Raw genomic sequence first — 19561 nt, 5'->3', positions numbered from 1 at the left:
ATTTTTCCAAGACATTTTTAAACCTTTAATTAAAGGTGCATAGGTAGAATTTCTTCACTGTAAAAAATGTCACTTGACCAAGTCTCACATGGAGTTAAACTCTGGTTTTCTTCAAACCTAATGGGGGAAAAAAGTTTTCTATTTGGAGATTTTTTCATTTAAGGGAGATTCTTAAAAAAAAAAAAAAAACAGGTTTATATATTTGGGCACTATGATGTTATGGTGATGTGATTGTTTGATAAACTGACCTCTTGAGGTTCAACACACCTTGTGCACTTGGTTGATTTTTTGCAGTGTGCACCTAACAGGAGAAAACTTGAACACACACTCCACGCCCATAAAGTCTCTGCAGAGACGGGTGGTGGGAGGGGGAGTCCGGGCTCTGAACACACTAACAAACACTCCTCCAGGACGCAGGACGCACGGAGGCGCGTAAAAGCGACCGAGCTGCTTCAGTTCAACAGTGAACGACGAAGTTTGAGTCCTTCAGCGTGTCCCGTAGTCAAGTTTGGACTCTGCTTCGTTTTCTTGGAGAGATTATTTGATTTCAAGCTCAGGTACAGCGGGGGTTTTATTCTCTCCAGCCAACAGGAGATGTGTTTCCTATGATGCTCGGATATCTCAGGAGTGTATGCTCCCCGCTTTGGATACATAATGTGAGGATTTGTGTCGGGGTGAATACGGACGCAGCGTAAAGGAAGCCCTGAACTCACCAGTGTGACCAGTGAAGCTCGTTTCAACCCCCTGAAGTGCGGAATGGGGCCGTCAACCCTGCTTCTCATTGCTCTCTTGGGTAAGAAACTTGCACATGAGTTAACTTTGATCCATGAAGTGCAGCAAGTGTGGATGACTGAGGGCTTTCTTGCCTCCCAAATGAGTGAAAAACATGTTTTACTTCACGTGTGCATGGAAAACAAAATGCTTCTATGGAATCTTTGTTGTACAAAATTTGGCTCAAACATAAAAACAGACTGAAATCATCCAAATTTTGTACATGTTTAGAGAAATGTCTGCTTCTTCCATGAAGTAGATAAGCACCTCATTCACCTCAGCACACCTGTTCACCATCATGGGCTATGTGTTTGTGTCTGTGTGTCCAACAGGACTTAATAATGATAATATTTTCTGGATAAGTTATCCCTTATGCCACAGTGATGAACATGTTTGAAGGCTAAAAGGCAATAAAAAAGCTTCCCCGGGGCTGCCGGGGGGATGAAAGCACTGGGAGAGTTAAGAGCCACTTAAAACATCCACTCCTGATGAAAACCCTGTCTGAGCAGCAGAGGATTATGGGACTGCAGTTGACCCAATCCATCTGCTGCCAGTGACAGTGGAAGGCAACACTTGGCTGCGACTTCAAATGACCGGGTTGAGATAAAATGATATTTTGGAGTCCACTTATCCTTAAGTGTGTTTAAGTGAATCTAACGTTCAATTAAGTGGTGTGTTATTGCAGCCTTTTCGTAGTGGCAATGAAACTGCACTGTCAGCCTAGATTAGTGTGTGCTGTAAATTTACTGGGGGAGAAAACCTCAGCGAGCCTTCGGAGAGTTAAACAGCAAAGTTTAAAACACATATACACAGAAAGAAACCTGGAGCAACAGCTGCTTGTACTTGTAAGTATCTTTTTTACTGATATGAATCTAATAAGACTTCTGCTGGGCCTCCATAGGGTCTTTAAGTTTTATTGCATCTGTAAATATTCAGCAATTGGTTAGATTGCATTGCAAGAGGACGACTATACAGTTTGCTCATGTAAAGGCTCATCCTACAACTTTTTATGTTTTTCTTTTTTCCTTTTGGTGGCAGAGTTGGAGGGCAAGAAGACGTGTGTGTGTGAATCTCTCGCAAAGTTTGGTCATCATCAGTTCAGGGAATAGACAACATGGCAATTTATAGCAACAATAATAGAAAAAAAACACTTCATAAAAGAGCCATTTCACCATTTTATTCATAATTACACACTAGATCCAATATTGTATCTCTGAGGTTTTTTAAAAATGCTCATTCAAATGTGGTTTTGAAGGAATGCTGGCATGCACTGAGGCATATTTATCAAGTAAATGATTAGACTTTTCTATCAAAGGTATCGAGTAAACTTCACCTGAACTTGAATGAATTAATCATTATAAAGTGACAGTGACACAAATACAGGAAGAAAATGTTCAAAGCCATAAGATGTAAAAAAAAAAAAAAGTATAAAAATCCAACAATCCATCCACGTACTGTTAAGAGTTCTTTGTAATTTTATTTTTAGTTTATTTGTGTAGGTTGTGTATATATCCTGCCTAAATACAGCTGACAAAATATTGTACACTAAGCGATTTTAAAATAAATCAAATTACAACTTGACAAAAGAAATGAAACAACACTCTGTCAGCCTGCTAATATCAGTCGGGCTCTGATACAAACACCACTTCAGTTGAGGGTCTTGTCGGGCTGGATGCCAGTTACCAGCATGTCTTTGTTTGAGTCGAACAGAAATACAAAGACGTTCAGTAGTAACTGCTGTGACTGCAGAGATATCATGCAGAAAATGGCAACACAATAATTTCATATGAAGAGAAACTGTCTTAGAAATCATGTCAACATGAGTTTGACAAACTGCAGCAGCAGAGAGAAAGAAAAGGGCGGTCACAAGTTTGAATAAACCAACAGGGATAAAGGAGGAAGAAAGACAGATGGAGGAGATACAAATGATACTTAATTACCATGAAATCCAGCAAGTCCCAACTCTGTTTCAGCAGCGTTTCAGTGGTGATTCATTCAGTGGTGAAGTTAAGTTCAATGGGAGAATATTCTTCATTCCTGCAGGAAAAATGCTGGTGATGAAGAATGCACCCTTTAGGACCATTTAGTAGCTGCTCTAAAGCTTTCAGTTATGTCAAATTATCTTCATTAACAGATGGAGTTTATCGTGGAACTGGTGACGGTCAATTTAAAGGATTGTTGTGTGTTTTGGCTTAAACGTTGAATTAACTCCAGAAAAGTTACTTAATGGATTTTTAATGGACCCTGTAAGTGTGAAAGTATTGTTATCATGAAATTGGCTGCGTAATGAAGCTCAAAGAAGAATTTTAAGTTAAATTGTTAAAGGTTGTGTTGGAAATTCTGTATTTACTACTTAAGTCATTCCCATGTTTTACGTCTTTTACTATTTCATTGTTTTAACTGAAGAAGGCTGAAGTGTGAGTTATGACTCATTATGAGAGCACACAGATAAAGTGTGGGCTCAGCCGAAGTGCGCTTTATGTCTCATTAGTTTCGTCTGTGTGCAGGCCAGCTGACCGGTGCCTCATTAGTTCAAGTGTGCGGCTCAACTCGTAGGTTTGTTTGGCCTTGGATGTCAAAGGCTCTTTAATCAAGAGTTGTGTTTTTTTGTTCTACCCACCTGTCCATCCTGGAGACGCCACCGCCTCTTTCTTCTGATAAATCAGGAGACTGTCTGGGCAGGAGGCATCCAGGTGTAGCGCTGATGCATGTTTGACATAGTCAGACAGACAGGACTTGACGGCCACTTTCCTTTTGTTCATGACGCTTTCCTGCCCGTACAAGAAGAGTGTGATCTTCATTCTTTGGTGATCGAGACAGTCCATCTGGGTATGAGAAAAGCTCTTAAAGACAAATGCTTATTACCAGCTGTGGCTGGTATTGTTTTCACCGTGTGTGTGTTTGTGTTTGTACATCTGTCTGTCTGTGGACTGATTTCTGTCAGCGCGGTATCATCACAACTGTACAATACACAGTCACAACACCTTACAATAAAGGCTGAGTTTGGAGATGGGTGTAGTCCAGGCAAGGGTGCCGGAAGTGGGGAAGGGGCAAATGCCCCCCCCCCCCCCCCCCCCCGCTTTGCGCTCCTGGCCCACATTTGTTTTAAGTTGTGGATCGCTGTATCCCAGTTTCAATCAATCACTCGCCTCCACTGATTCAGTGGAATCTAGATAACATTTATTATAAAAACAGCAACTAACATACTTCTTACACTTAAGACATACTAACAATATCTATAAACAAACATCTATAAACAGCAGCCTTTTATAAATGAAAAATACTATTCAAGTTGTAAGCACATTAAACCTTTACTTACCCTATTTGATATGAGGATGGTTAGGCATAGTGAATAAGTCTGGCACAGTTCACCTGTTTCACCAAATACACTTCCTGTCATGTGCTCTAGTGCACCATACACACCAATGTGGCGTCACTGCTGCTGTGATGTCATGCCAACGAACTCACACCTACAGCTGTCAGATCAATGTGTATTTGATTACAAAAAGTACAGTAGTCCCCTCTGAAAGTCAGTGATATAGAAGTAAAACATTTTCAAAAATAAAACTACTCAGGCACCAGTACCAGCACTTGGTCACTTTAGAGTTAAAGTCCTTAAGTGTGATGTTATTTTCTCTCCCCCCTTTAAGTTCTTCATGGTCCTACTGCCAAATGCAAAGATAACACAAAGACCAGTCCTTTGTCTGGTCTCTGCTCTGGCACTTTTGGGTTTTTCTCTTCCCATAAACGATGTGGAGTCTCTCCTCTTGTCAGGGGTCCCAGTGCTGTTACCTCACCGGTGGGATCGGGCCAACTGGAAATGTTCTCTGTGGTTTAGGGCTCTGGGATTTTGTGGGCGCTTTGATTTAGATAGAGAGCAGCAGTTTGGGAAAGCGTCAGCAGCGAGGGACCGGAGAGAGTCCAGCCGCTCTGATGATTGCCTTAATGAAGGGAGAGTCTTTTTTTTTTTTTTTTTTTTTTGGTTTTTTAAGAACGCTATTGGAAAAGCCTCCCACCACTCACACATTCAAAACACATTAAACTTCTAGAGAAGGAGTTGTATGAAGCTTCCTCTGAAAGTAATTTTACAAATAGTCTCCACATTACCTCTTTTAATCATTTCCTTATTTATTCCCCTATAAGCCCGTTTTTCATAATGTGTTCTTGTTTAGCTTTGATGCAATAAAACTCTTTGTAAAAGAGCTTTGTAGCTTTGTTTTTAAATTACTCTAAATACCCCTCCTGCTTCATATCATTGTACTTATATTTTTACAAAGCCACAAATGAATATTAAACAAGTCCAGATTCAGCTGCTCAAGACTTGAACAAGTGTGTCGCTGCTGCAGTGTAACATCAAATCAAGAGTTTCACTTTCAAACTTTACTTTCACTTTTCAAACTATGGTTTCCAAAGGCAAAAATAAGCTAAATGAGCTAATGCTCAATTTCAGCGCATGTATTTTCTTTCTAATGTTGGCTCACTTCTGACATGTTTCTGTTTTTTTTTACTGTGTTGTTTGCTGATTGGTTGATTGAACTTCCTGCTTAGATGCAGGCGTTAAATTTACTACCATAGAAGACAGAATAAACTGCAAATATTCACATTTCAGAAGCAGAAAATAATGATTTTATGGTATTTTTACTTTTAAAAAATGCTAAATGATGAATCGCATCTCAAAAATTTCAATTAATTTCTGTTGATGGGCAAAGTCATTAATTGACTGGTCATTTCAGTTCTAATAAAACTGCTATATGAACTAATTAATGTCCGTGGGATATTTGTAATTTTAGTAATTCAATGAATATTGTTCCTTGTCCAGCTGTAGTTGTGTGTATGTTTGTACTTTTAATACTTTCTGCGTGTTTATTGCAAGCATACTGGCATACATTTGTATTTTCAGCATGAAAATCCGGTATGTGTGTGTCCTGCTGTACCCTGAAATTCACCTGCTATTAAACCCGAGGTGCTATTTCTTCAGCAGAAACCTCAGTGAGGTTAAGAGTTTGTTTGCATTACACATCACAGCAGGGTTCCCTTTAAATTCACACACCCTTACTGTTCTCCTCATTGTGAAAACAAGCTGTTTGCAGCCTCTCAGAGTCTTTCCCCTGCTGTAAAAAAAAAAAAAAAAAAGGCCTCACACCCATAAACACACACACACACACACACATAACATGCAGCAAACTGTGAAGCATTTTCTTTGATTTTTTTTTCCTTCAGCCAGCGGAGCAGCGTTACTAATACCACCAGCTGAGTCGGGAGATCAAGTCTCCCTGCTGTCCAGTGTTTCCACTGAGCAGCGCTGTGATTTACACGGTTTACACAAAATCCCCAGCTAACACACATAGTTGCTGCCTCGCTGGGTGTAAAACAACTGAATTGAGCTTTGTTCTTCATGTAGCTTTTGGCTTCTTTTAATCTGGTGTTTGTGTTCCTCCCTCTGTGCCATTACTCTCAAATTAAAAGCACAGAAACGACTGCAGCGGCATTCCAAGACATTCAGTGATATTTCCAGGCAAGTTGGGTCCAATAGAAAGAATTTAAAGCAAAGTCTTCATATTTCAAGGTAGATTTTGATAATATTAGAGCATTATGTGGAATAAATCCTCACTGGAATGTGAGCTTCAAGGCTTTTCTTTGCCTGAAGGCTTTGAAAATGCTTTCATTTCCGATATTTTATCCCCTTGAGCTCAGCCCATTGTTGAAGGTATTGTTATCTCATGTGGTGCATCGAGGGTATGCGTATGCGGGGTGGGAACTGAGAGTTTTCAAATGTCATTTCTGCTCTTGACCTTTTTAATTTTGTTTGCAGCTTTATTTCAGAGTTTGTCCGTGTCTGCTTTGGTAGCAGAAAGCCATCTATCACTTCTTCAGCTTGGACATCCAAGCTTTGCCTTTTTCATCGAGTTCAAGCCATCAAGTTCAGCCAGTATTGACCCATAAAGACTCCACTCATGCCAGGTGTTGCAGGTCACTGATAAAGCCCTGTAATCCCTGGGTGATGACTTGAGTTAAACTGACTAAATGAAACCCTTTGAACACTTCAAAGAGGCCTGACCATGAACATGAGAGAGAAACTTCAAACTAGCTAGACGACTTTTTTTTCTATTTGATCTGTTTAAGTGTAATTAACTTTCTTATTAGTTTCCCTAAAAGCAGTTGGGCATCATTTATTAGGATGTAAAGATCTAACAGAGAAAAGCTCTGCCAAACTAAACCACTAAATTCCTTAGCGGTTTATTCAACATTTCAACCTCAAATGACGTTCAAACATCCCTGCATGGCTCGTACACCACTCTAAATCTCTTTTTGTGTGTGTGTGCTTGTGTCTTACAGTTTTTTTGTTTTTTTTTAATGGTGTATCCATTCAAAACACTACTTTATTACTCAAACATTAAGAAACTAATAACCTCCAAATAACAATGAAATCATTTTAATCCTGAAATATTCTAATGTAACAAAGGATGAAATCCCTTTCTTTAATATGCTAAACCTTTCCTGTCCTTTCGTTCCCACAGGCTGGGCCGGAGGTTCCTCTCTTCACTACTCAGACGGTCGCTCCGGCCGTCTCTCCCTGGAGAAAACCTTCGGCCGGTTGGTCAAAGACTCCCAGTGTCACCACATGTTGAAGCACCTTCACAATGGAGCCCGAATCACTGTGCAGATGCCCCCTAACGTAGAGGGTCACTGGGTGTCCACCAGGTAAACAGCTGCAGACTCACGGCCTTGTGTTTTCTGTGCAACTTTTTATAGGGAGGCAGGAAGTTTTGACATATAAAATCCAATGCAACATTGACACATGATTTCTTAGTTACCAAGTAGGGATTAATTTTACTTCTGGTCTGCACTGGTAGAAAATAAACCTAAGCTTTCTGTCCTGTTAAGTCTTAAGTTAAGTTTTATTTGACAAAGGTTGATAATAATCATCTTTTTCTGACCAAGTGCTTTGAAATCCTGTTTTGGTGCTTTTGTGGTCCACTTTATTCATTATGACCAAACTCACATTATCCTTTTCACAATATTCATGTTGGCTTTTTATTTTCCTTAAAAAAAAGCTTGTAAAAGCAATGCTTTGCATCAGCCAAATCATAAACCTTGAGTTTCTGAGTTTGCTTGAATGCAACACGGAAACTTTTCAGTTCTTTGACCAAAAGAAACATGGATTAAAACTTCTCATAAGCGAGTTTTCAAGTCTCTGCAAAATGATGATCCTACTGTACTGAGTGGACTAAAAACCAACAGGTGCCTCGTAGAAGTAGAAACAAACACCTAAATATTTCTAGAAGCTTATAGTGTGACACAACAGAGTAAAACATGAAAACAGAATGGCCCTGTAGCTACAATAGGTCAGAAGCTCAAATGGAAAGTTCAGACATCACATGTTCTCTGCACCACAATTCATTCAAGTTTAAATTGGTAGAAGACTGTGTTTTCACTTAGCAAAAAAAAAGAACATGCATTTGTGATAAGAAAGTCAGATGGCCATTTAAACAGCAGCTTCACTGAAATGTACTGTGCAAACACAGGCAATGCTAAAAGAAAGGAAATGGAAAATAAGGAAAGTGCTCGGCTGCACACTGAAACACTCATCTCTGGATCAACTTAAAACTTTCTAGGTATTTATTTAAACATTTCCTGTAAGTAGTTTTGCATGGTGTTTATCTGGAAACCTCCTCTGTTTTCTGATTCAGCTGTGAGGTGAGACCAGGCCCGGAGTTCCTGACGCGCTCCTACAGTTTCTTCTCCAACAACACCTTCCAGGCTCACCAGTTCTACTACGAGGACAACCACTGCACCAGACCGTCCTACACTCTGGTGATCCGGGGCCGCCTGCGCTTACGCCAAGCCTCCTGGATCATCCGCGGCGGCACGGAAGCGGAGTACCACCTCCACCGCGTCCAGATGGTTTGTCACACAGCCACCGTGGCCAAAGAGCTCAGCCAGAGGCTCAACCGCAGCTGCAGAGGGGCCGTGAAGGGCCCCTGGGAGCCCAACGCCATCTACGAGCTGTGGAGCGAGGAGGCCGGCTACGACTGCTCCAGGGAGCTTAACTTCGCCATGCATGAGCTGCAGCTGCTGAGGGTAGAGAAGCAGTACCTGCATCACAACCTGGATCACCTGGTGGAGGAGCTGTTTCTGGGAGACATCCACACGGAGCCGTCCCAGAGGCTGTACTACAAGCCGTCCAGCTACCAGACCGCCCTGCAGAACGCCAAGGTCAGTCCCTAATGGTCGTCTCTCACTTTGAGTTTAGAGGGATGAAGGTGAAATGCGGCTTACTTGTTACTGGTCCCCTTCTCAAGGGATCCAAGATAAGTCAAGAGGTAATTTACTAGAGCAGGAAACCAGAAAAAACAGAATTCTGCAACACAAAATTAAGCAAATTTTTCAGATTTCTCTGGTCTTTAGCCAAACTAGCATTGTGGCAACAAGGGATGACAATGACTGTCTGCTGGTTAGCCCTCCACTTTGGTTCATACAGAAATATCAGTACGATTATTGGATGGATTGTAACGAAATTTGGTGCAAACATTCATAGTTCTCAAACGTCAAATCCTACGTTCTTTGGCGATCCCCGGAGTTTTCCTCTAGCGCCATCATGAGGATGGCATTTGTAATTTTGAGTGGCTGGATCGCTCTGAAATTTGGTACACAGATTCATGCGATTCACGACTTACCACAGGGTAATATGTCTTAAATTCACATTTACTGATTAAAAGGCCTTAAAAAAATGTTAAATAGTTCCAAAAATTCTGTTTGAGAATACGTTCTAAAATCCAGAATAAAGTACCTGAACGTTTAATTTATTGAAATCACATTTGATGTTTATGCTATTGCAAAATTGGCCTTAAATTTGATTAAAATGTGGTTTTAAAAAGTTTTAAAAAGTCTTAAATTCAACTTGCTGATACATGTAGACACTTTGTTACCAGTGCGAGACGCTCGTGCAACCAGGATGAGAACTCTTCCCGTTCGTAAACACTGAGTTTTATGTTAGTTGGACTCTGTGACCAAGCCGCAGGTAGAGTTTTGTTTTGTGTCCTGAGATCAAACCTCTGCTGAACTTGATACCACTGTGTTGACCCTCAGCACCGCAAAGACCACACACACACACCAGCAACAGCGTGAACTGACCTTAACAGCAGTGCTCTTGTATGAGAGTTTCTGTGAAGCGTAGCCTACGCAAGGCTGTGAGGAGACGGGGTAAAACGGTATTTGAAAGTAAGTCTTTGTTTTGTTTATGAGGTGTCATAGCTTTAGACTGATAAGAAAAAAACAATGGATGCTAAACAAGTGTGCAACGCTGGAATGTGGAGTTATTGTCATTTGCATACAATCTGAATTGTTCTGTGGCAGTAAACTGCTCCTGTCTGTGGCAACACAAGACGCAAAACAAGAATCAGATACTGTTTAATCCAAATCTGATGTAGGATCAGTGCGTATGTCAGCAGTCTTGCTCTTTACACACTAAACATTTGCACTAGCAGAAACCAGAAGCCATGCACATACCGATTTCATCTCCCAAATCTGGCGTTAAGAAAGAGTCCTTTCTTTCCTGCACCATGCTTACAGGATGTAATTTCTCTATTTACACTGCTGAGCAGCAGTTTCCCCGCTGGGTGAAACTCTAGAGTGATGTTTTCACTGTCACCCTCCACAGAGATTACAATGAAATCCTGTTCAGGTCCGCTGTCTAAATAAACACCCATTTGTTCAGGGATGATGGGGCTTGGTGTTGCTGATCAGAATGTAAACAGAGTGTGGAGTGAGGAGCTGTGATCGGACGAGCTCCCCTGTGGCGCTGTAATGACCAGGGCTGCTCTTCTTAAGCCCCTCTGGCCCGCAGAGGCGCAACGTGAAACCCAGCCTATCTCTGGGAGCGATCAACATGTGGTATTCCTAGAATTTGGAATCATGCAGCCATATGAATTATTCCAGCGAGCGCATACCAGGTCTGATTTCATGCATGCCTGAGGCTCGAATCAAAGTGTTGCATGTGCTCTATTTCTCCTCAGTCTTTTCTGAATAAGAAAAGATCAAAATAAAACGATATGATTCTTGCTCGTAGATGCACGTCCAAAGTTGAGAGTTTAACACAATTTCAGCATAGCCTTAAAAAGGGGAATTTCACCAAAAAAATCAATTTTGCATATTGTCTACATTTTCACATTTACCTGTGGCAGTTTCCAGCCATGCAGGTAGTTTTATTTTTACTTGCCAAATTTGTTTTTCTGTTGGTACCCCAAAATAATGGAGGTGCATGGAATTCTGATTATAAAACATAACATTTCCTTCCCGAAACACTGATCACTGTGGATTAGACACAGAACACACTTTCAAAAGTGTTTTTTCTGCAGAAAGTTGTTCTTTGGATTATCCATTGTTACCTAACATTTTTTCTGAAGACATCATGCTGTTGAAATGTATCAATATTTTTTCATATACAATACAAACAGAATTATCGCCCAACTCTCCACTTTCCCTCAGCTCTACTTAAGCGTTTCCTTTTATGGATGGCAGCTTTTAATGTTTTAATTAATTCTCACTGCTCTCATCAGTCTTGTTTCCATCTGCAGCAGGTAAGCAGCTGTTCACAGCGGAAAACAATTGGATCAACCTGAAAAGGCTTTATCCAACTTTTTTTTTTCCATGCAGTATTATTCCACAAGACCTGTGAACAGACTTTGATGTCTGAAGTCGACTGAGTTCTCTTATTAAACGTATTAAGTCACCAGAAATAGAACAAATTAACACTAATGTTGTTTCAAGTCTGCTGGATGCATAAATGGGCAACTGACTGATGATGAATTATGTATTTTCAGCTTAATGAAGTGATAAAATGGTGATAATGTTGCATTTACAGCTTGTTTTACTGCCCCCAGGTGACCAAAAATGTTTTTGTAATTTTATATTGTCGGAAATTAAAATGAATTTCAATTCACTTCTATTGCATGTGGGTGCAGGCAGAAATCTCAAAAGTAGTTTTTCTCAAATCCCCCACACATGGGCCCAAAATGATCCCCATGGTTAGATCCCTGTCGAGACACGTGAGGAAACATTTTATTTTGTAGTTTTAGTGGACTGACTCTTTAAGCTCTATAATATAAACCTGCCTTATAGCCATTTTTGAACATCATTAGTGTTGACCAGTTTTTTTTGGTCATCAACTATAAGCACATGCAGTAAATTTGGTTTTGAATTCAAATTTTATATTTTTTTTTTGGTGAAACTGTGGTAGAAAATACCTCACTCCTTCCTACACTAAAAACACTAAACCCGACCATCTCTTGAGGTTGTAATGGTTTCTTTTCGGGGATTTTTATTACCATGGTGACCATCCAATCCATTAATCTTCAGCGGTGTACCCAGAGCTGGTCCCAGTCCAGAACATTTGCTGGTGCCAGCATGTTCATTTGTGGTTATTGGGTGGATCTCAGTAGTGATGCAAGAGCAAAGCAGCAGACTTAGTTTTACAGTTTGTTTCTCCTGTTTTCTCCATTTTCTGTCGCCTGGTTCACCGCTGCGTCACCGAGGCAGAGTGATGACCACTTGATAATGATCCTTGTTAGGAATGGATCTGTGTTTTTATTATATTGTTGTTGTTAAAGTTTCAGTGGTTATCATGTTTTCACATGCATCCCTCATGCAGACACTCACTTGTGATGCTGTTATGCTTTCCTGAGTTTGGTTTACGCTGTGTTGCCCTTTGCTACTTCTTTGTGAGCCTATAATTCCTTGAAGTGCAGTGAGGTGCCTCCAGTGAGTCTAAGATAAGACTCTTATTATGAATTCCTTGGAAGTCACCTTACGGGACAGATGCTGATGTAGCTCAAAGGATACCAGCATAGGGAAAATGTGGGTGCTTTTTGATATCACCGAAGGATTTCTGGAGATGTGCTTTAAAGCCTGACGTAGTCTCTGTTTCTTGTAAAAATGTGCACTTCTGGACATCATCTTCCCCTGAAATATGGCGGTGATCCCCAAAATGCCCAAATGAAAGATGGCTGCCAAACAAATATAAACTCAGCTCTAACTCTCCTTGATCTGCTCTGGCCTGGATCGTTCCTCATTTGTACGTTGGTTCAGACAAAAGTGCCGGCCAAATGTAGTAGTAGTAGTAAAAATGAAATAAAATGATTTCATTTATAGGAAGCGAGGGCAGTAATATCCATCCTCATTTCCTTATTTTTCTTAAATTCCAGTAAGGATATAAAACGCTTCCAGCATGAAGAGCCAACAATTTATTATAGCACAAGCTTGTACAAGTTGGACAGTGTGTTCTATGGGCTGTTCAACGGCAACATCAGATGATCCCTGTGGAGCTGAAACTTTGAATCAATCAAAGATTATTGTTTAAGTCATTCCCTGGTTCCAGCTTCTCAAGTTTGTGGATTTGCTGTTTTTCATCGTCTCATTTTGAATGTTCAAGATGCCTTTAGTGTCACAACAGTAAAACTTTTACTTGCAACCTGCAAATAATTGTGCAAATACTGGGTTGTGTAAAGTTCCCCTAAAGCAACTCTGAGTTGGCTTTAACATCCAGTTTGTAATCAAGCAGTAATCACCGCAGTAATCACCATGTCCTCCCTCCCTCCCTCCCTTTTATTGTCTCAGGTTGATTTTCTAACTAAAAATGTTGACGCGCTCTTCTGAGTCACCTTCAGTTATTACCCTTCGCTCAGAGCGTTGAGCTTTTTTTTTTTTTTGCCCTCTCAGGCTACAGGCTGCCCTTAGCTTGTTGGAGCAACTCGGGGCTGAGAAAATCCTGATTAGATAGAAATTATTTAATCTAGGCTTTTATTTACTGATAATATTCTTACAAAAGACACAAGAACTGAAGAAAGAAAGAAAGAAAGTGTTCTTTATTGTTCATTATTGATCAGAGAGTTCGTTGTATCTGTAAAGGAAGCTGAACAAACAGGTTTCTACAGCATTTCTATTTATTATACAATGATTCTTTTGTACAGCACAATAACCAAGTTTAGCATAATCTACTGAGCAGTGGTGGCATGAAAAAGGTGAGCGATGAGCATCCATAGAAGGAAGACATGTTCATAGGCCTTTTTTTTTTCAGCTCAGACAGGCTGTCTGTGTTTTATGGCCTTAAAGTTCCTGCAGATCTGGAACATGTTTTCCACACCTGCAACAGAAACTTTCCCACCCTGTGCACTTTGTCATGAATCCACACACACACACACACACATATATACAAATATACATATATTTCTTACTCACATGCACAAACACAGATGCACAAGTGCTGAGATACACACCAGTAAAAATACACTATGCTCTCATGCACGCAGGGTGGACTCACAGGAGGCCTCCCTTCCAGTCGTGACATTAACCTCTCACTCTGAGGCGGTTACAGAGCTGCACTGAGATTATCTCATCTGTAGGATGTAGTGATATTCTTCTTCTTCTTCTTTTTTTTCTCCCTGTCAGCATTCACAGTTTCTTTTGTTTCTTTTTTTTTTCTTTTTCCTTTTAAATCTCATGCGGACATTAATGTTGTCTGGGAAAATAGTGATTAGGTTGGGGAGGTTGGGTTTTAAATTCTGACCACCCTCAAATAACAAAAACTCCACCGTCTCCCTGGAGTTTGATCTTTGGAGGAGGTTTTGTGGAATATAGTGTGAAGCCTTCCAGCTCCAAATCCTTCAGGACCTGAAGTCTTTTCTCTCAGCCAGAGACCCACAGCTGTTCTGTCTGTAGATACACTCTGATCCGGGGCTCCACTAAGTCAGACATGATATGAACTGAATATGACTAATGGTCATTTATAGATTTCCAAACTCTTTTTTTGGGGGGGTCAAGATAAGGGTGAACAAAAGACATCTTGCTGTTTACAAGTAGCTTTGAAAGTTCAGCTCGCTGTTCACTGTGTGACTTCCTGTTGTCACGGCTGTAGTTTGACCAGACATCTGTCTTTTTATGGTAAAATGATGTGATCATCCTGAGAAAATGCTGGAACCTTGTCTGGGATCCAGCACTCGAGGTTCAGACTGAAGGAAATACTTTTTCCTCCTTCGCTTCTGAACAGACGCCAGAGGTCCTTTATATGGATTTCATGGCACAAAACGCCAACAATGGATTAAAAAAGCTTTCAGCAAGGACAGATTTCATATGGGTGGATTTTCAAATAATGATGTTCAGCTCAGAGCTTATAAACTAGTTACTGTAAATGAAGCAGGCCGTTAATTAGCAGTTTTTGCAGTTAGATTAAGTGACAATATTTTACATTTTGAAAAGTAACCATTTTTTCATTTGGCCGTATTTCATCATCGCACTTTTTTCCCTCCCAGAACCACGACCACGGCTGCATCGCCTGTCGCATCATCTACCGATCAGATGAGTTCCACCCTCCCATCCTGCCGCCGCGGGCCGACCTGACCGTCGGGCTGTACGGCCAGTGGGTGAGCCAGCGCTGCGAGGTTCGCCCCGAGGTCCTCTTCCTCACGCGACACTTCATCTTCCACGACAACAACCACACGTGGGAGGGCCACTACTACCACTACTCCGACCCCGTCTGCAAACACCCCACCTTCACCATCTACGCCCGCGGACGCTACAGCCGAGGGCTCCACTCCATCCGGGTCATGGGCGGGACAGACTTTGTCTTCAAAGGTAACTGAGGGATGTTTTCTTTGAGAGTACATGTGAAGTGAAAGTACTATTAATATAGTTTGAGCATTTCTGCCAGAGCATTACTTCTTCTGCTCTCCAACACAAAGCAAAGCAGCTTCAGGATCATATTATTATATAGATTTTTGACACACATGAATTCAGAAGCCAAACTACACAAATGTATCTATTCCTTCAGGGCTGGTGGCAAAACTTCCCCCATCACTGTGCAGTTAAGGGCGTCTGCTTGTCTTTTTTTCATGATAGATGCAGCTGCTTCTGCTTGTAACAATCAGAAAGTAAAGAAGTAATGGTGCCACATTTTGGGAAATATTTTTATTTGCTTTCTTGCAGAGAATTAGATGTACGGTAAATATGTAGCTGGAGCCAGCAGGCAAACTCTACCTCCCAGGACCTCTAAAGCTTGTTAAACACCTTTTTTACATCTTGTTCATCTTCATCCATAGAAAAAGCAGCTGTTTTTATTTAGATCAAACAGGGGAAACAGCTGTCTATTGTGACAGCGTACTCAACCAGTTAATTGCTGAGATCTTGGAACATGATGACGTTACTAAAAAAGTAAACTAACTGAAAAGATCATCAGGTTTTTTTAAACAAAAGCAAAACTTATTTTGAAGAGAAAACAAAGGTGGATGCTAAAATGATTACCTAAGATGTTTGTCGTAAAACTTTTACAGGCAGACGTTCTGGCTCAACTGATCTGTTATACTTACTGTAGTTGTGCACAGTTTGCCTGTGCAATCAGGGATCATTGCCAAAGGTTCAGGTGTGTTTAGTTTAAACAATCTGTTGGCTTGTTTACTTGTTTACAGTCATCTGAATGCTTGCATTTCTTGTCCCGATCCTGCAATTATCTTGGTGAGTTCAGTGTTATTATAATGAACAGAAACGAAGGCTAAAATGATCGAATAAAACCCGAGTTGTAACAATAATCAGAAAAACAGTTTCACCATAACCAAAGGGTGTATTTACCCCCAACCTGAGCACCACATCTTTACTCTGGAGATCGAACACAGCTCCAGAAGTTCTTACAGAAGTACCAACAGCAACCCTGAACAACCTAACAGGTCATCTTCTTCTTTCCTCGTCTAGTGAACCACATGAGAGTAACGCCCATGGACTTGGCCACCACCTCCCTCCTCAACGTCTTTAACGGTAACGAGTGTGGAGTCCAGGGTTCCTGGCAGGTCGGGGTGGAGCAGGATGTCACCATAACCAACGGCTGCGTGGCACTGGGCATCCGGCTCCCCCACACAGAGTACGAGCTTTTCCGCATGGAGCAGGACGCCCACGGCCGCTACCTGCTCTACAACGGCCAGCGTCCCAGCGACGGCTCCAGCCCGGACGGGCCGGAGAAGCGGGCCACCTCCTACCAGATGCCCCTGGTGCAGTGTTCGGCCAGCAGCCAGCCGTCCGAGTACAGCAGGGCGGACGACGGCGACAGGCCTCTGCTGCTCCACAATGACTGCACAGGACGGCACAGAGGCAGCCAGAAACGCATCACGGTGGCTCTCGTCGCATTCGTCACGTCCCTGCTTCTCTGCTGGCAAAGCTAGAGAGCAGTTTGGGCTTTTTATACATAAAGACACAACAAGACAAGAGAGTGGAGACTGCTTGTGAAAACGGCAAATACACTTTTCCCTTCTCTCCTCTGATGTGAAAGAAGATGAGAACTGGTGCTCCTGATCCCAGTTACCAAAGACTGAACACTGCTGCACCACAGAAACTGCACTTTAGAGTGGAACCAAAGACCAACTCGTCTGTGTTTCCACAAATACACAAAGATGTCTACATATCCACACAGACCTGAGAGTGTTTTTATACAGTGTATTTTACCTACGACCGTCGGGTCATTTCTTGACTTGAATCACGTCACTGCAAAAAGACGTGATTTGATGTGTGGAAACTTTTTCACAATGAACTCTTGACAAGACGCCCCCCATCTTGAGGAGGTCTGCTTGTGGACAGTCGCTGTTTACAGTAAAAGGGAACTACTCTACTTATATTAAAGCAGTTTCTTTAAATATTGTCACACAGTACGGTGAACTCAACAGTTGTCTGTCATCTTTTCTGCATTAAAATCGTGCCGTTACTTTGGATACAATCAGTCTTTTATCTGCAGGCAATTATCTTCCCTGCTTTCCAAAGAGACTCGAGATCTTTATTCCCTCAGCAATCAGATATCTGCATCTTCACTGGCCAATACTTGACCTTGTTTCCACTGGGGCTGTACTAAGTGCACCTGGAGAAATTGGTATATAAATGAGATTTGTCTCAACTATAGAAGAATTCAGATACATTTGTATTCGGACTGGGCAATATAGCTTAACATTTTCACATAAATATCTATTGTAAGTGTTTGAAATATCTTAGAATAATCAAATTAATGCAATTAACTGTTCCACTGTTGTGCTACACATGCACAAAGCGTTTTACATTCTTTTTTTTTTTATCACAATTTGCTTTTAATTACTAAAATTGCAGCGGAATTTTGCAAAAGTACACTATCGTTCATTTTTATAGCAAACTCTCATGTAACCATTTAAATACTGTGGTTCTACAGTTTTGTGCTGACAGACGAAGCAAGGATTTCACCTGCAGACATCATATCAAACGGCAACTTCAGACTTTGTGCTAAATTCAAACAGGAAATCAGAAGTTGTCATCTGTTTTTGTTCCCCATAACTTGTTACTGCATCATCAATTATTTGCCTTTTTATTACTTTTGCTTTCCAGACATAGATGGGTCCTTTTTTTTGTTATGTTTTGGTATTTGGAACAATGCTCTCTGTTGAAACCATACATAAAAACCAGTGTTTCTACCATACAAGTGGGTGCTTTGAAATTAAAGTTTGCTGTAAGTCTAATCAGGAGTTTAAATGTATTAAATATTTTTGGATTTGATGCACCTCTGTGTTGTAACACAGAAAGCCTTGACAAAGGATAGATTGCAGTTAGGAAGTGCTGTGCAGAAGGCCATATTACCTGCCCAGGTTGTGTAGCTCCTTTTGGAATAACTCTTCCAGAGAGGAACCTGTAAAATAACATAAAATCAGATTACTTTTCCCTTGAAGTTGGTTTCTAAGCTTGAAAGAAAAAATGAATCAAAATACCTTCCATGGGATTAAGGTCATCAGGTGTGACACAGTATCACCAGCCCTCAGTTCTCCACTGGGATCTTGATTATAATCTTCATGAAGGTCACTGAAACGTTGTCACTGCCTTCACCCTCTGGAGTGTGGACCAGTTCCTGTTTGGGAACATACCAGCATGCTTCTGCTGTACCTAAACTCAAACTGTGGTCAACAGAGAAAGATCATCCCAGCATACATGTTTCCTGAAATGGGAAACTGTCATTTCTTAGTTTATTATCACTGATGGTGCAGAGTCTTGTTCCCAGACTAAAGAACCTGTATTAGGCTCCAAGAAACTGTAACTGGATACATGTATAAGATTAAAGTTTGATATTCTTCAATGTTCATCTACTCTGTACTTTTGTTCTTGTATGTATAGGTTACGTGATCTAATGGATTTGTTTATTGTGCATACTGAACCTCTGACAGGGAACATATTTTTGTAATCTCTTACGTTTTTATGATGTACCCCGCCTCTCGCCCAACATCAGCTGGGATTGGCTCCAGCGACCCTTACGGATAAGCGGTAAAGACAATAGATGGATGGATGGATGGATGGATGAGGGAGGTAAACACTGAGGCTGCCAAGAACAAGTAAAATATCACTCGGTGCAAATCGTGCTTCCTTAAACTACACTGCTACATTTCCCAGGTAGATACTGTACTTGTACAGCTTTAGTAACTCTTCGGATTCTGATTAGTAATATAAAACATAACGAACAAAGGAAAATATAATATTTTAGATAAAGCAATGTTGCATCCGGTGTATACACTAGTTAAAATACAGCCGACCTTTACCAGCAGCAACATTAAAGTGATACATACACATAAATGCGTCCATCCAATCATAATGATTGTGAAATTCTACATAATCAGTACTTGTACTTTGGTAAGTATGTCATATGTTTTGCATTAGAAAAAGTAAAACTTCTTAATGCATGACTTTTCTTTGTATTTCCACTCTGTTGTATTGCGACATAAGAGAAAAGATCTGAGTAAATCCACCACTG

The 19561-nt window shown here is 40.9% G+C and overlaps 1 protein-coding gene across 1 annotated transcript; it reads left to right on the top strand.

Moving 5' to 3' along the window:
- The first annotated feature begins 550 nt into the window (after positions 1-550).
- Positions 551-17611, top strand: LOC139214539 (protein APCDD1). The gene is made up of 5 exons (XM_070845416.1): positions 551-793; positions 7290-7473; positions 8463-8988; positions 15078-15399; positions 16510-17611. The coding sequence occupies exons 1-5, from the start codon at positions 757-759 to the stop codon at positions 16971-16973; spliced, it is 1533 nt and encodes a 510-aa protein (XP_070701517.1). The 5' UTR covers positions 551-756; the 3' UTR covers positions 16974-17611.
- Positions 17612-19561: the final 1950 nt, after the last annotated feature.

This window comes from Pempheris klunzingeri, chromosome 15, assembly GCF_042242105.1.
Source record: "Pempheris klunzingeri isolate RE-2024b chromosome 15, fPemKlu1.hap1, whole genome shotgun sequence".
Classification (NCBI taxonomy): domain Eukaryota; kingdom Metazoa; phylum Chordata; class Actinopteri; order Acropomatiformes; family Pempheridae; genus Pempheris; species Pempheris klunzingeri.
The sequence above is the reverse complement of the archived record's forward strand: the minus strand, read 5'-3'. Positions and strand labels throughout refer to the sequence as shown.

Bases quoted from the DNA above. Each gene is read 5' to 3' on its own strand.
- LOC139214539 (XM_070845416.1), top strand. From the start codon at position 757: ATGGGGCCGTCAACCCTGCTTCTCATTGCTCTCTTGG. The intron at 7,474-8,462 runs GTAAACAGCTGC...TTTCTGATTCAG, and splicing joins GGTCACTGGGTGTCCACCAG to CTGTGAGGTGAGACCAGGCC. The intron at 8,989-15,077 runs GTCAGTCCCTAA...TTTCCCTCCCAG, and splicing joins CCGCCCTGCAGAACGCCAAG to AACCACGACCACGGCTGCAT.